The sequence below is a fragment of the Perognathus longimembris genome, chromosome 16 (genome assembly GCF_023159225.1).
Source record: "Perognathus longimembris pacificus isolate PPM17 chromosome 16, ASM2315922v1, whole genome shotgun sequence".
NCBI classification, from domain to species: Eukaryota; Metazoa; Chordata; class Mammalia; order Rodentia; family Heteromyidae; genus Perognathus; species Perognathus longimembris.
In genome coordinates, this window is record NC_063176.1 from 45309975 (window position 1) to 45325838 (window position 15864).

The 15864-nt window shown below is 45.5% G+C and overlaps 1 protein-coding gene across 2 annotated transcripts in view; it reads left to right on the plus strand.

The window, feature by feature from the left end:
• The window catches only part of Sel1l3 (SEL1L family member 3), a 110328-nt gene extending 95356 nt beyond the window's left edge, over positions 1-14972 (plus strand). For both annotated transcript variants that reach the window (XM_048363862.1, XM_048363863.1), the window contains exons 20-24: positions 981-1090; positions 4342-4469; positions 5081-5183; positions 5260-5332; positions 13839-14972. In XM_048363862.1, the coding sequence (XP_048219819.1) occupies positions 981-1090; positions 4342-4469; positions 5081-5183; positions 5260-5332; positions 13839-13978 (554 nt within the window). In that variant the 3' untranslated portion in view covers positions 13979-14972. The remainder of the gene's footprint in view (positions 1-980; positions 1091-4341; positions 4470-5080; positions 5184-5259; positions 5333-13838) is intronic.
• The last annotated feature ends 892 nt before the right edge of the window (positions 14973-15864 follow it).

Consider the following 15864-nt stretch of genomic DNA (forward strand, 5'->3'; position numbering starts at 1 on the left):
ATAATAATAATAGAATTCTGGGAGGGTGCAGGGTGCAGACCCCTAGGAACTAGGATGCCCGGATGTTGCCCAAGGGCTTCTGATGGATTTCAGCCAATGGAAGGCCCTGGGGGGTGGTAGCCTAGTAGGAGACACTCCTCCCTGTCTCTCCCCAGTTGTGCTGTTTCTGCCACTGGCTGCCCTTCTGTGGCTCCACCCACCCCCCTCTAGCCAATCTGCTTCTCCAAGACCCGGATGTGCTCTGATTGTGCCACAGCCACCTTCAGACCTAGCTTCCTCCAGGCTTAGCTTTGCAGCTTCCCCAATGCCTAGCAATCACTTCTCCGTGAGGAAACCTCCCTCTCCAGCTCCCCACGATGAATTCTGCTTTTCCAGTTGGACATTGACGCCTGCCCTCTTAGCCAAACGTGTTCCCTTAGTGAAATAAAATAAAAAAATTTAAAAAGGAAATGCATGGCAAAACCAAATTAAAGAGCATGGCGCCAGTAGCTCATGACTCTAAGCTTAGCTATTCAGGAGATTGCAATCTGCGGGCTGGAGGTTTGAAGCCCAGGCCGACAAATCTGGCACACTCTTTTGTCCAATTAACCAACCAAAGGCCAGAGTGGAGGTATGGGTTAGGTGGTAGAACACCAGCCTTGAGCCAAAAAAGTGAGAGCCCAAGGTCCTGAGTTCAAATCTCAGTACACACACACACACACACACACACACACACACACACACGTAAAGAGGAACCAAGACAGCCAGCACAGGAAGCAATACTTTAGATGTGAACTAAAGCCAGCCTGGACTATGAGCCACTTGGAAGACAAACTATGTCTAGAGATGAGGGATGTCTTGTAAACCAAGACAGCAGGGCAATGTAAAGATGTTCTGAATTCACAGTATATGGTGAGCACACCCCACTGGGTCTAGAATAGAACTACTTAACCAATGGGTGAACTACTTGCCCAATGAGTCCCTTGACTTGTGTTCTGCAGCTTATTTGAAAATGGGGGACCTCTATTACTATGGCCACCCAAACCAGACCCAAGACCTGGAGCTGTCTGTGCAGATGTACGCCCAAGCAGCCCTGGATGGAGACTCCCAGGTGAGTGGTCACAGCTCTCGCTCTGAAGGTGAGCTAGTACCAGGTAGTAACTGAGGCTCTAGGGGTGTGGCCACAGCAGGTATGGGTTATGTGTGGTTAGCCCATGCTTCTGTAATAAGAGTTTTTCTCAACGACTTTTTGGGAGTTTTTATGAAACTTATTGTATGTATGTATGTATGTATATATGTATGTATGTATGTATGTGTGTATTTGTCAGTCATGGGGTTTGAACGCAGGGCATGGGCAGTGTCCCTGAGCTCTTGTGTTCAAGGCTAGCACTCTACCACTTTGAGTAACAGCACCACTTCCAGTTTTCTGGTGGTTCATTGGAGATAAGAGTCACACAAACTTTTCGGCCCGGGCTGGCTTTGAACCGTGATCCTCAGATCTCAGCCTCCTGAGTAGCTAGGATGACAGGTGTGAGCCACCATTACCTAGCTTGAAACTTATTTTAAAACAATGTTTGTTTTATTAAAAAGCTACAAAAAGAATATAGAGAGTTCCTGTGTGCCCTTTACTTACTCTGTGTGTGTGTGTGTGTGTGTGTGTGTGTGTTTGTGTGTTGGTCCTGGGGCTTGAACTTAGGGACTACACACTGTCCCTATGCTTCTTTTGCTCAAGGCTAGTGCTATGCCGCATTGAGCCACAGTGCCACTTCCGGCGTTTCTCTCAGTAGCTTATTGGAGATGAGAGTCTCATGGACTTTTCTGCCTAGGCTGACTTTGAACCACCATCCTCAGTTCTCGGCCTTCTAAGTGACTAGGATTACAGGAGTGAACCACCAGTGCGTGGCTACTTCCTTCCTTTAATATGAATGAAGTCATGTTCATGAAGCCATTCACATTATTTATACTTCAGACTTAAGATTTCATCTTCCTTTTACTAATATTCTCTTTCTGTTCTCTAACTAATGCAGGATTCCATGACATCTACTCGGGGAGCAAGTAGTACTCTCTCTCTCTTTCTCTTTGTCTCTCTCTGTCTCTATCTATCTATCTATCTATAGTTGATAAGTTATTTCTTCCTGGTACTAGGGCTTGAACTCATAGCCTTGCTCTGTCTCTGAGCTTTTTGTTCAAATCTAGCACTCTACCACTTGAGCCAGAGCTCCACTTCTGACTTTTTGCTAGTTAATTGGAGATAAAAGTCTCATGGACTTTTCTGCTGGGGTTGGCTTTGAGCCAGTATCCTCAAATCTCAGCCTCCTGAGTAGCTAAGGTTATAAGAACAAGCCACCAGTGCCTGGTGCCAAGTACCTGGTGCCATCTTTCTTTTTGTCTTCTTCGGCCTGTGGCAGCTCTTCAGTCTCTCCTCATAGATACTTCATTGAGTATTTTGTAGAAGGTCTCTTGATTTGGGTCTATACTCTGTTTTCTCATGAATAATAAGATTGTAGATTTGGGGCAAGAATATAGAATACTACAGGGGTGATGTGTTTGTGTTGGGTCACATTAGGGGTGTATGAGACCAGCAAGGTGCATTTCATTACCTGGTTAAATGGTTTCTGTCGCATCTCTCCTCTGTCAAGTTTATGTTTTTACTTTGCTAACTTGTAAATATCTTGAGGAGATCGTTTGAGATTATATAAATATCCTTCTTGGCCTCAGAAATTTTCCCCTGAGCTTTTAGTGCATTGTACCCCAGCAATAATTATTAGCCTAGCATTGTAATGATCATTTTTCTATTTCCCTCATTCCCTCTCCAATTGCTAATTGGAATTCTCCTGTGAGGTTCTCAGGGTCATTTCCACAAAGGACGCTGGAATAGCCGTGGCCTATTTATGCAAGTTATGGTGTTGTGCTTTGTACTCTGATCACAGAGCAGAAGTTGGAAATTTGTCCCAGCCTTCCTCTGTGTTTCTTGGGTTTCTTTCCTCTTCTCCATCTTCTTCTTCTTCTCTCCTTTCCATTTCTCTTTTTCTGCCTCTCTTTTTACGGAGGTGTTAAATTTCTTTATTCCCTCCCTCCCTTCCTCCATCTCTTCCTTCTCTACTTATAGCTACTTGTATATGGTGAGTCCCCAAGTCTCTATTTTGTCACCTGTCCATTGGAGAAATAACAGCCTCCACCCCATCAGGTGTGAGGGTTAAGTGATATGTTTGGTGCGAGGCTCTGGTTCCCACGTGATGTACGTTCAATAAACACGATCTGCTCTCTTGTTATTATCTCCTGGAAAGCAACAGGAGTTATTGCTAAGGGGATTTTCTGTACAAAGTCCCTCAGATGATATAAAGAGGCCTGGCTAATTTTTTTTTTACAAAGACAATATTTCACAAACAAAAAGATGTTAAAAGAAAAGTAGTGAAGAATGCATCTGCCGTCCTATCTGCCATTCGTTCTATCTTCATATTACCTTCCAGGCCAGGCCTACCAGCACTTGGGTCTGCCATGTTATCTGTGTTGTGACTTCTGCTTTAAACCTGCCTTATCAATAATCACAACACTGTGCATTTTAATTACATAGTGTCTTTATTACTGCCCTAGATTCCTTTGAGCAAATGGATACTAGTTCTTTTCTCTCTTTTTTTTTTTTTTTTAACTTTTTGGTATGGATCCTAGGGCTTGAACTCAGGGGCTGGGTGTTGAGAGCTTTTATCCTCAAAGCTAGTGCTCTACCACTTGAGTCACAGCTCCAGTTCTGGCTTTTTATTGGTAAATTGGAGATAAAGAGCCTCAAGGACTTTCCTGCCCAAGCTGGCTTCTAAGTGTGATCCTCAGATCTCAGCCTTCTGAGTCACTAGGATTACAGGCATGAGCCACCAGCACCCAGCCTATACATTTTTATGGGTGCAAAGGAGACATTTGACATAGATCAAAAGCCATGAGTAGAACCCCAGCCCTGAAAACATCTTGTCAGATTTCTGACAAGTTGATAGTGACCAAAGGCCTAGTCCACTTTGCACACAGTGTCTTGCTTCTGTGGCTGGTCCACTGGCGTGTTTTCCAGTGAGTTTTGTTTCCAGAGTTTGGATGGAGAAGGACAGATCTCTCGGTTGACTGGCTGCTGAGCAGATGGGATGCGGCATCCTTCATAAGCCTCCTGGTTCTCCTGCAAATAAATTTCTCAGATGCGTGTATTTAGGGAAACAATTCATCAATGAAATGACAAAGCCATCTGGCTCTAGGGACTGCAGAAAAAATATTTTTAGGGGGTTGTAAAAGTTTATATTCTAGTGAAGGACGTGTATGTGTGTCTGGGTTATCATATATATTCTGAAGATTTGATGAGTTTGGTTTGTGGCTTGCTTTCAGGGATTTTTTAACCTGGCCCTGCTAATTGAGGAAGGTGCTATAATCCCACACCATATTTTGGATTTCTTGGAAATTGATCCAACACTCCATTCTAATAATGTCTCCATTCTCCGTGAGCTGTACGAAAGGTCAGTCTCCAGCACATCCTCTAACACCAGGGACTCTAGCAGACCCCAGTGGGCAGGGCTGGCTCCATGATGCACGTTAGCCTCTCCCTTCTTTTGTGATATCACATGTTGGAAAAAAGAACTCCGGATTTGCTTTTATTGGAAAGCACTCAGCCAAACCCACAAACCTTCATTTCCCTGTTGTAGTATCTGAGGGGTAAGATAGAGAATGTACTTGATCTGAAGTTCAAGTGCTGACCAAGAGTTTCCATGCAGGGTGGGAAATGTAACACACCTGATTGGCTTACACTTTCCTGAAAGATAGCAAGCAGACCTACACTTGAACTTTGGACAGACAGACACTCAGAAATACAATTCCGGCAAGTTCTGGGGCTCAGAGTCCTCCTTCATAATAAAGTATGCCAATGACCTTTGGGAGGGGGGCACTTTCTGCTAGGATCTCAGAATTCCAGATCAGGCCCAAACTGCTTAGAACTCATTTTATGCCCTGTATCCCTAATGGAGTGCATCTTGAGTGCAAAATCCCGGGTGCGGGTGGGAGAGCTTGAAAGGTGGGTCGTGTACGGGGCCATGACAGCTAACTGACACATCTGGGCTTCATCCATACATAGGTGCTGGAGCCTCAGCAATGAGGAATCCCTCAGCCCCTGCAGCCTGGCTTGGCTTTACCTGCACTTGAGGCTTATCTGGAGCGCTATCCTGCACTCTGCCCTGGTAGGTATCTCCCCGAGCTCTGCCCTCCTGGTCCCAGCCCCGTCAGTCATCTAACATGTGCTCCGGATGTTTGCAGATCTACTTTTTGGGGACCTTCCTGCTGTCCGTGTTGATCGCCTGGACTGTGCACCGTTTCCAGTCCATCTCAGGTAAAAATCTTACAAAAAGCCAAGGTAGGATGGAAAGGCAGGGGTTCTCAGCTCCTCTCACCCTCGGCCCTGCTATTTCCTTTCTTTAAGCGTCACACACAGAATGCGGGGAGGGTCTCCTCTAGTGTATATATAACCCCTGTCAGGAAGCCACTAAACACCTTTGTCAAAGGAAGGGCTGTTGTTGTTTTTTTTAAGAGCTTAAGAAATAAAGAAGTAAAAGTGTGGTTCACGTGATAGAGCACTAGCCTGGAGTGAAATCTAAGAGACAGTACTCAGGCCCTGAGTTCAAGCCCCAGAACTGGTGAAAAGAAATTAGTCTAGAATGTTTTCTCCCATTGAAAAGACATTATATATTAGAATTCCCCCTCTGTGCTTGAGAACCCAGTTCCAAAGCCAGATCCTGCATGAAGCCTTTCATTTTTTCCAGTCAAGCACCAAATACAAGAAAGGTCGGACCATCACTCAGACTAAGCAAACATGCCGAGCCCCAGGGACTGAGAGGGAAGGGCCACGGGGCATTTGCTCCCCTTTGTTTTTCACTATCGCTGCTGTTCTTCTGAGCTACAGTAAGGGACAGTTAAGGACATGCTACCTCTGCCACTTGTATTCAGGCTGAGCCCAGATTTGACTTCTCATTAGCTGTGTGACTTAGGGTACCATTACTCAACCTTCCTGATCTCCCGGTTTCTCATGAACCAAATGAAGTTCGAAGAATAGCTATTTCCCAAGGACATAAGATGAACAAAACTGCATTTAAGATACTTATCTAGGGGTTGGAGGCATGACTCAGTTGGCAGATCTCTAGCCAATGAGCAAAAGTATCAGGTACCAAGTTTGAATCCCAGTCTTGGGCCCCAAATTTTAAAAAGATGCTGATCTAAATGATAGCTGGGGTTAAATGTAGCTTCTGCACTTCTCTGGCATATTACGCCCTCTGGATCTATCTTAACCATTACTGTTTGTCTTCCCTCTGACAAGGTAAACTGAGTTAGGGGACATGCTTAAGCCTGGCATTCATGAAAACTCATACTACAAATGTCAACCCTATAAATGTCTCTCAGTGGAAAATTGCCATTTCCCACCATCTTGGATAGTGACCAAAGGCCGTTTTAACTCACAAAACCCAACAGAGACTTACAAAAAGGTAAATCAGAAGCAGGGTGCTATTTGAGTATTCTTTCGGCCATTATTTGTGGAGTAGACAATGAAAAGGAAAGGAATGCAGCTGTCCCACCTCTTCTCGAGAAGGAAGAAATTGCTGTTTGCAAGGTGACCCAGGGTCCTTTCCCATGATTTAGCTCATTCAAAGCCCTTCTCGCCTTATGGTCTCAGCCTGTCAGTTAATAAACCTCCCTCATGCAAATTCTGTCCCATCCCTAAATTTGTTGCCAGGTAGGGCACATTTGTTTTGCATCTTGTCAGTGTTTTTCCATTTCAAATTATCTTTGTCATTTTTTTCACTCTGTAGAAATATTGTTATGATTATTACAAATGCAGTTCCGTTAGAGGAGCTGGAAATTGTCTTGATGATTTTATACCAGCTGGTAGCCATGAAAATTCATGGGCGGTGGAAGAGTTTTTCCAGAAGTCGGCTTTTTCTCTCTGTCTTCTCGTCTTCATTATCAGTCTGTCTGCATTCTCCTCTCCCTGTCCTTCCTGTCTTTGGAGATATCCTTGCCTTCCTGTGGCTCCTGGATTCATTCTGTCGCACATTCTCCTGTTCTTTCAAACTTTGTCCAGCATACCCCTCCTGCCCTGTGGACCAGTGCAGAGAATGCTATATCTAGAAAACAGTGTGTGTGTGTGTGTGTGTGTGTGTGTGTGTGTGTGTGTGTGTGTTCATGTTGGTATTGGTCTTGAGCTCAGGGCCTGGGGCTGTCCCTTAGCATTTTTACTCATGGCTGGAGCTCCACCTCTTGAGCCACACCTCTACTTCCATCTTTGTAGTAGTTTACTAAGAGTCTTATGGACTTTCCTGGCTGACTTTGAACAGTGATCCTCAGATCTCAGCTTCCTGAGGAGCTTGGATTATAGTTTCTAGGTGCCACTGGCATCAGGCTTGCCATAGCCTTTGCCTCATCACTTAGAAATCTGTGGTAGGCTTCTATGATTCTGGCTCTGCAACACACTGTGTGACTTTAAAAATCAGAGGAGCCTACCTGTGCTTCAATTTCCTTTTCTCTACCAGCAGAAATAGTAGCACATCGACTTCTCATGAAGTGACACTGTGTGTACCACTGAGATCTTCAACTTTGGTACTCCCAAGGAGTTAAGTTTTATGGAGCATTTTACCTGCAATTAGAGGATGCTACCACCAGGGGTGCCTGCTCCTAAATTGCTTCAATTAATTCTAACAATTACCAGAGCCTGTAGCATGGTTTTTGGTTTTTGGTTTTTTTCCCCCTATGTTGTGATACTCTTTCTACAATGGAAGATTCTTTTTCAAAGAATTTAAACTTTTTGACGATTCATTCATCAAAAGTACCAAGACAGTGTGTGACTATTGCATATCTTGTATTTCCTTTAAGGGCCTTATTTTTCATTCGGAGCTTGGAGTCCACGGGCAGCTTCATCCTTCATGAGGCTAATGGTTCCCAGGGTAACAGAAAGGTCCCTGGGTCTCTTTAGTTCTGGAGTCACTTCACTGTCACTAGTCTGAGAGCAAAACACACATCTTCCCTGGCCCAGACTGTCCCTCTGGGTCCATTGGATGTCTAACTTCAGAGTCACCTAGCAGCTTTACCATCCCTGCAGAAGATAAACACCATTTGCCTTCCTCTCCCCATCAAGTCTTCCTGTCTCAGAAAGCTGCAAGGACAACCCGCAGACAGGCTCAGCCCCTCTTCCGGATTCCAGAAAGCTCTTTCCCTGCCTCACAGCATCTCAAAAGCACCCTCTCTCCCACCCCATTGAGGATGCCAAGCATAATTACCTTAATGGAGCAGGCTTTTGAGAAACAAAATAAAACCAAAAAAAGATCCCAGGGTAAAACACATTTAGAGTTCTGTCCACTCTGCCCACAACCTCCGCTGGAAACAGCCTGGAGCCCGACTGGCTGCCGGGGGCGGGTAGGGGAGGAAGAAGGAGATTTAGATAGAAACACCATTTCAAAGAAAGAACCCTGTCTTCCTGGAGATTGAGCATTGCTCATTTGAGAGTGCAAAATCTGAAGTGCTCCAAACGCTGAGACTATTTTGAGCACCAACATGACTCCCCCAGTGGGAAATCCCACGCCTGGTGAGACCCCATGTTGTATGGTTACAGTCAAACTACAGGTGACTCCATGTATTCATTGTATAACATTGCCTTTCAGGCTCTCTGTGTAAGGGGTTTCGTATGGAAAGCAGGTGAATTTCATCTCCAAGATCTCCTAATATGTGTATACCAGTGGTCCCAATTCAGGAACATCTGGGATCGAAACTATTTCTGATCTCAAGTATTTTAGAGAAGGAAAACTCAGCCTGCAGTTTGGGTGTTAACTTTATGTCTAAGGAGGACCCTAGAGCAAGGTCCACAGAGCTTCATCCCTAGATACAACTAGACCAGCCCATCCTAGGTCATCCCGATCACCAAATTTACCATTTAAACCAATTAAACCATATTATCCTTTCTGGATAAATGGCCGGGCCCCAGATCCTTTTGAAAAAGAGTAAGATGATCTGAGCAAGGTTAATTAAACCTTTCCTGCTCTTTTTCTGTCACTGTACTTAAAGATAGCCCAGCAAGATGTCAGAGTGATACTCTTCAAGAACAGCAGCAGCCTTGGAGTCTGGGGTTCCACAGTCCGGGGTCATCCTGTGTTACCCGACTTACTGCCCTGGCACCCTAAAGAGTTGACCGGAGTCCTACGCCAGCACGGAGTGTTGCCACTCTGAAGTCCTATCCCTTGTGTGAGCTATCCAGGGTCTCCCCCTTGATCCCCATTCTTGCAAGCACTCTGCCACCCAGCATCAACCCAGGGCACTTCAGCTGGCAAGCAGATGGAGACAATTGTGTGCAACAGGGGTTGGCAAAGTTTTCTGCAAAGACATAGATTGGCAATTATGTGAGGTTTCTGGCTCTGTCTCAAATCACCTCTACCATGGAACTCAGACACTCAACTCCATGTCAGACATACTTAAACTTCAAAAACATTTAATGCATCATGAAGTCTTTGCTTTTTGTGTGTGTGCTGATACTGGGACTTGAACTCTGGGGCAGAGTTACCCCTTTTTCCCTTACCACTTTTTCCTCAAGGCTAGCACTCTACCACTTGAGCCGCAGCTCCACTTCTAACTTTTTGTGTCCTAGAACTTGAACTCCAGCCCTCGTTGCCATCTCTAAACTTTTTTTTCTTTTTGTAAGGTTTTCGGGAAAGGAAACCTGCCCCATGGTTCAGGCAGAGATGAGTTTATAAGGGGGAGAGCAAACTGCCTCCCACACAAGATGGAGGCATGGGGAGACAGAGGGGAAGGAAGAAGAGAAAAAGAAAGCAAGAGAACAAGACAGAATAAGAGAAAAGGAGAGAGAATGGGAGCAAGAGAGAAAAGGAGAGAGAATGGGAGCAAGAGAGAGTAAGAGAGAAAAGGAGAGAGAGCAGGGACTTGTGTTGAGCCGGATTCTATGGGGAAAGGCAGGCGGTGTGGCCAGGTGGATTGGATGTGAGTTCAGAGAAGCGGGAGGTAACTGCCTCCAGGTGTGCCAGTTACCCAGGTAACGGAGGTACTGGGTGCAGACTTGAACAGGAGGGGGTCTCTGCATGGAGCCCTCCCGGGGGGTGGACCTTACACTTTTCATTTTACTTTTTGTCAAGGCTTGCACTCTACTACTTGAACCATAGGCTCCACTTCTGACGTTTTTGCTGATTAATTGGAAATAAGAATCTCATGGACTTTTCTGCCTGGAGCTGGCTTTGAACCTGGTTCCTCAGATCTCAGCCCCCTGAGTAGCTAGTATTACAGGCATGCACCACTGGCAGCAGCTTATTCTTTTTTTTCCTTTTTAGTTTGTGCTCACCCATTAAGGGCGTAAAAGCCAATGTAGCCCACAGGCTACAGTTTGAGTCTGTACCTGGTTATGCTCACTAATGTATAGAGAATGGCAAGGAATCCACAAACCCCTTCTATTTGGCTCTGGAATCTACTCTGTCATTTATTTTAACAGCACGCTGGTTTTCCTGGTTACCTTGATTCCAGTCCAGTAATAAAATGAGCATGGGTTCCAGGTGAGCAGAGACAAAGGGACCACTTTAAAATTAGGACAGACGGTGGGGGGGGGGGGTTGTGTGGTGATTACAAAGCCTGCAACCCAGCTCTCACTGGATAATAAACTCCCCGCAGAAGCTTCTAGGGGGGTTTTATTGTGTTCTTATCAGAAGGCTGAAATGGTGGCAGTGCTAATTAGGCATTCCTTCTACATTTACACACTGGCACTTTTTGTTTTAATCAGAAAAGTGATTGCTGATTTATCTTGTTACCATGGTGATTTACACATTTCCCTCAGCTTGAAAAATTCCAGGCTGTTGTGTGCATTCCCATGCACTGAGGTCAGCAGAAGGATAAAACCTAGCCAAAGTGGAGCTGGACTTCTCTGAAGTCCCTCCATTCACAGGGGAGGAAACCAGTCCTGTGAGATTCAGGCACTTTACAACCAAGTCATCCACCATTCCATATCTCTCTAAAGTAAGTGAGTGGCAGATAATGGAGATTTTCTAGACTAGCTCTCCAGACTGCAGTCAAATGGTCTCTGTACCTCCTTCCCTTTTCTGTTCGTTTGTTTTGGTGCTGATACTGAGGCTTGAACTCGGGGGCCACTCCACTTCTTCTTTTTGGGTGGTTACTTGTAGATAAGAGTTTCAAGGACTTTCCTGCCCAGGCTTGTTTGGAATTAAGATCCTCAAATCTCAGCCTCCAGAGTAGCTAGGATTATAGGCGAGGGCCACCAGCACCCAGCTCATTCCAGGCTCTCCAGATACTAAGTTAACAGCCAGTGATGGCTTTAGTGCCCCTAGCAATGGCCCAGTATTCTAGAACATCCTAGATTCCTCCCCTGCCCCATTGCTGTATATATATTTTTTGCCAGTCCTGAAGCTTGAACTCAGGGCCTGAGTGCTGTCCTTGAGCCTTTTCGTTCACAAGGTTAGCCCTCTACCATTTGAGCCACAGTGCCACTTCTGGCTTTTTCTGAGTGGTTTATTGGAGCTAAGAGTCTCTCAGACTTTTTTGGCCCTGTCTGGCTTTGAACCCGGATCCTCAGATCTCAGCGTCCTGAGTAGCTAGGATTACAGGCCGGAGCCACCGGAACCTGGTCCACTGGTCTATTCTTTTAGAGAAGTCTCTGGCTCCACAGCCTCTTCTGTAGGTGGGAAAGGGGTTTGATGGAGAAGACCTGTATGAGGCCCAGAAAAGCCAGGGCACTGTGAGATCCCTACCACGGCTTTCCGGAAAAAGGTGATGACCTTTGGCTCTTGACAGCCATGAAAGAACTCCTAAATGGTTTTATCTACAAGTCATTGTCTAACTTGTGGCCAGATCTACTTAGAACCCAGACAGATGTCTGAGAACCCTTCAAAATGGCCTCACTTCCCAGGCATGTTGGCAAACCCCTGTAACCCCAGCAATTCAGCAGGCTAAGGGAGGAGGATAGTGAGTTCAAGGCCAGCCTGGGCTACATAGTAAGACTATGTCTCAAAGAGAAAAAATATGGACCCACTTACTAAGAACAGACAGCCAAGACATTGCTGAGGGTAATTAAGATCCCTGCTGAAAGCAAAGTGACAATCATTTGCACAAAATTTGCTTGCTGAGTTAACCATCCAGCTCTGTAAATTGCTTCCCCTAATTTACCGATAAAGATCCGAAAGCTCCAAGAAGGTTAGGGACTGGCTCAAGCTTACCTAGTTGATAAGCATCAGAAGTATTTTTTTCTCCTGGTATTTCTGGCTTTGAAGTTGATGTTGTTTTCTTAGGCTCTTGTGGCCCCAAAGAGAACTGTAGACATCACACAATCTAATTCACCAACCTTTTTATCAGTCCTGTAAAGCCACGTGCCTGGAATGAACAAATCTTAACACATTTCCCCAGTAACCCAGGTCATAGCTAACATTTGCCCAGTGTAGTCATTCATGTCAGATATTGATTGTCTGAAGCACTCTGTAAATATTAACTTGTTCAACCCTTACAACAGGCTCAGTGAGGTAGAGATGCTTTGATTTCTTCCATTTTTCTTGGAGGTAGGAAGGGCGGCTAACTTGTCCAAGATCACACACAGCTATGACAGGCTAGAGCAGACAGGTTCCAAAGCTCAGTCTTAACTGAGACATTTCTGTATCTCAGTACATATAGGATTTATCATCTCCAGGAGTTGACATTTAGAACTCAGTGCTATTTTTTTTTTTTTTTGCCAGTCCTGGGGCTTGAACTCAGGGACTGAGCACTGTCCCTGAGTTGTTTGTTTGTTTGTTTGTTGCTCAAAGCTAGCACTCTACCACTTGAGCCACAGTGCCACTTCCAGCTGTTTCTGCTTATTTGGTTCTAAGGAAATGAACTCAGGGCTTCATGCATGCTAGGCAAGCACTCTACCATTAAGCCACATTCCCAGCCATAGAACTCATTGCTCTTTGTCATGGAGTTGCCCTGTGCATGCCAGGAGGTCTAGAAGCATCCCTGCGCTCTGCCCATTAGAAGGCCCCTTCCCACCCTGGGATTATGGCAACCAACAATGTCTCTGGACACTGATAACCTCAAAAGCCACTCTCATTTGAAAATGAGTGATATGAGAGTATAACACTATAAGCACCCCTAAAGCAGGGAGGTAGGTCCAATCTCCTTTCTAAAGATAGATGAATAAATAATTAAACCTAGCAATTATGTTTCCAAACTTTGTGACTGTGTGTGTGCACGCGCCAATCCTAGGTCTTGAACTCAGGGCCTGGGCATAGTCCCTGAGCTTCTTTTTGCTCTAGGCTAGCATTCTGCCATTTGAGCCACAGCGCCACTTCCAGCTTTTCTGAGTTCATTGGAAATAGAGTCTCATGGACTTTTCTGCCTGGGCTGGCTTCAAACCGTGCTCCTCAGATCTCAGTCTCCTGAGTAGCTAGGACTACAGGTGTGAGCCACTGCTCCCTGGCTGTTTCCAAACTTTCATATAGTTATTTAAATAAAAATAATTTCCGGACAATTTGGCTCATAGCCCGATGGAATGATTTATGGCTTAATTTGCATTATCATTATGGAAAAAATAGAAGAGATATGGCCACAGCCCCGTTCGGAAAGATGGGTTACCTGGGAGTCCTGGCAGACACGCATTATCTTTGAATCCCAGGATGTCTGCACCCTCAGAGATCTTTGCACATCCATTCCAACCTACCATTTTATAGAAGGAGGTAGCAAAGTCCAGAGATAACGAGTCCAAGATTGCCTGTCCCCTGCGTGTCAGACGCCCTGTTTGCTGGAGTCAGGGGGAGCTGGGTGCCTTCCACACACAACTTTAAATATTCAGCCTTTCTTTGTACCTGTCTCTGCAGCCGGCACATCCCCTCCAGTGCCAGTCTGGGCCTCGCCAGAGCCCACTGTACCCGCAGCAAGCCCAGCCGTGCCTCCAGCTGCAGAAATCGCTGACCAGGACCGGCCCTCGATCACTAACCACCCCGAGCCACTCGGGTGAACTGCGCAGTCCACATCTCCCCAGCCGAGAGAAAACCGAGAGAAACAGCCGGTACTGACAGGCTGGGGGCTAGGGCATTATACTGACCAACACCTTAAAAGTCTTGTCAGCTGGATGCAGATTTTGCACTTGGTGTCTTTTTCTTCTCCTTTCTTCTTTTTAACCTTCAATCAAATTACAAAGATGTATCCAGAACAGACAGTGGTTATACCAGAGGTTATCAAACAAATCCAAGGAATATCTTGATCAGAGAAGGGTGTGTGTAACTGGTGATTGATTGGGAGCCAGAGTTTGCCCTGTGTTGCGGTAGCTTATGCACAGGGAGGTGTCTTCATCCTTTGTATATTCCCTTTTATCAGAGAACAGAAAATCCTGGCTTGTCGGAAAGGCAAATAATATTTCTGTATGGGTCTTTGCAACAGCCTGTCTCTCAAAGCCCACTTGACAGATTGCTCCTTGACTTCCAAAACACAGTAGTTAGGAATAAATCATGTGTGGTTAGAAATAAGAGGAAGGCGATGGTTTCGTAAATTGGTTTACATTTTTCCCCCTTGAATTTTTCTAGGGTCATAGTGCTTTCGAATCATCGGGTAACATTGTTTTATGTTTCCATTGCGATCCCTAAAATTAACATCGAGCAAATCCTTAGTATTTAAGTATAGTCCTTCTCCATGAATTACCCATGAGGACAGACTGGTGGCAATGCAATCTGCAGAAAACAAGCCTTTAGCTCATAGACCCTTCCGTCCCAGCCCCTTTAAGCCTGCCTGAGTGTAAAAGGGTGTGTATGCGTGTGTGCACATGCACGCACGTGTGTGTCGGTGCATATATGTGTGTGCGCATGCGTGTGTCAGCGGACAAGCAAGGGCAGAATGTCTGACTACAGTATGCTGCTAAGGTAGTAAATAAATCAGTAATGCAATATTGTGGGTCCAAACTACTCTTTGCACTACTTTATTTACAGTAGTAAATAAAATTATTTTTATACACTTGACTACCGGAAATTGGTTTTCTTTTCTTTATCAGTTTCTGTGGTCAGGATACAAAGTGCTAAGTTCCCCCACATTCCCCTGGCCTTGGGGGAAGGAGCTGTTTCTAGTAACCATTAACGTGAGTGATGGAGGTGGCCAACAGCCCCTGTCCAGGAACCCTGAGCTCAGGGTGTGCATGTGATGTTTGCATTGCAGCATGCATTGTTTTGGGGCTTGCCATTAATTCTAGAATAAATTCGCAGTTGGCCCTCTTCCTCCTTTCTATGCTGCTCTTATTTCAGCAAACGTTGTTCCTGCCTGTTGGCAAAAGGACAGATTCCGATTCCAGGTATCTACGGTCATGGGTTCAAATTCTGTGACTTACTAGCTCAGCATCCTTGGGGGCGTGATTGATCTTCTCTGGTTCTGTGCTGTAAAATGGGGGAGGAAAACCTATGTCTTGTGCCTCTATGAGGCTTACGTGTGCAAAGTCCACGAGACGCAGTCCTGTGGCCAGGTCATTGTTATTAGTAGCAGTAGTAGTAGTAGCAGTAGTCATCGTCATTGTGGTAGTAGGAATGGAACTGAGGGGCTGGACAGTGGATACTAACCACTATCTAGAATTGTTCAAAGTAAGGACTCACTCCCAGCTGCCAGTCACCGATCTGTGGACATTTGGGCTGATGGCTTTTTGTTATAGGAGGCTGCTGTGTATGTGGGGTGCTAAGCAGCACACCTGGCCTCTCTAGGATGTCACTAGCACCCCATCTTCTCAGCTTTGCCCATCTGCCCATCTGTAACAGACAGTGCCAAACACGCCGTTGGGAATAAAATTCCCACCTTCCCCAGTCTCCCCTGCCTATGAGAATGACTGGTACAGGAAAGCAAAGTTCCCTTGCCTCCAGCTAGAAGAGC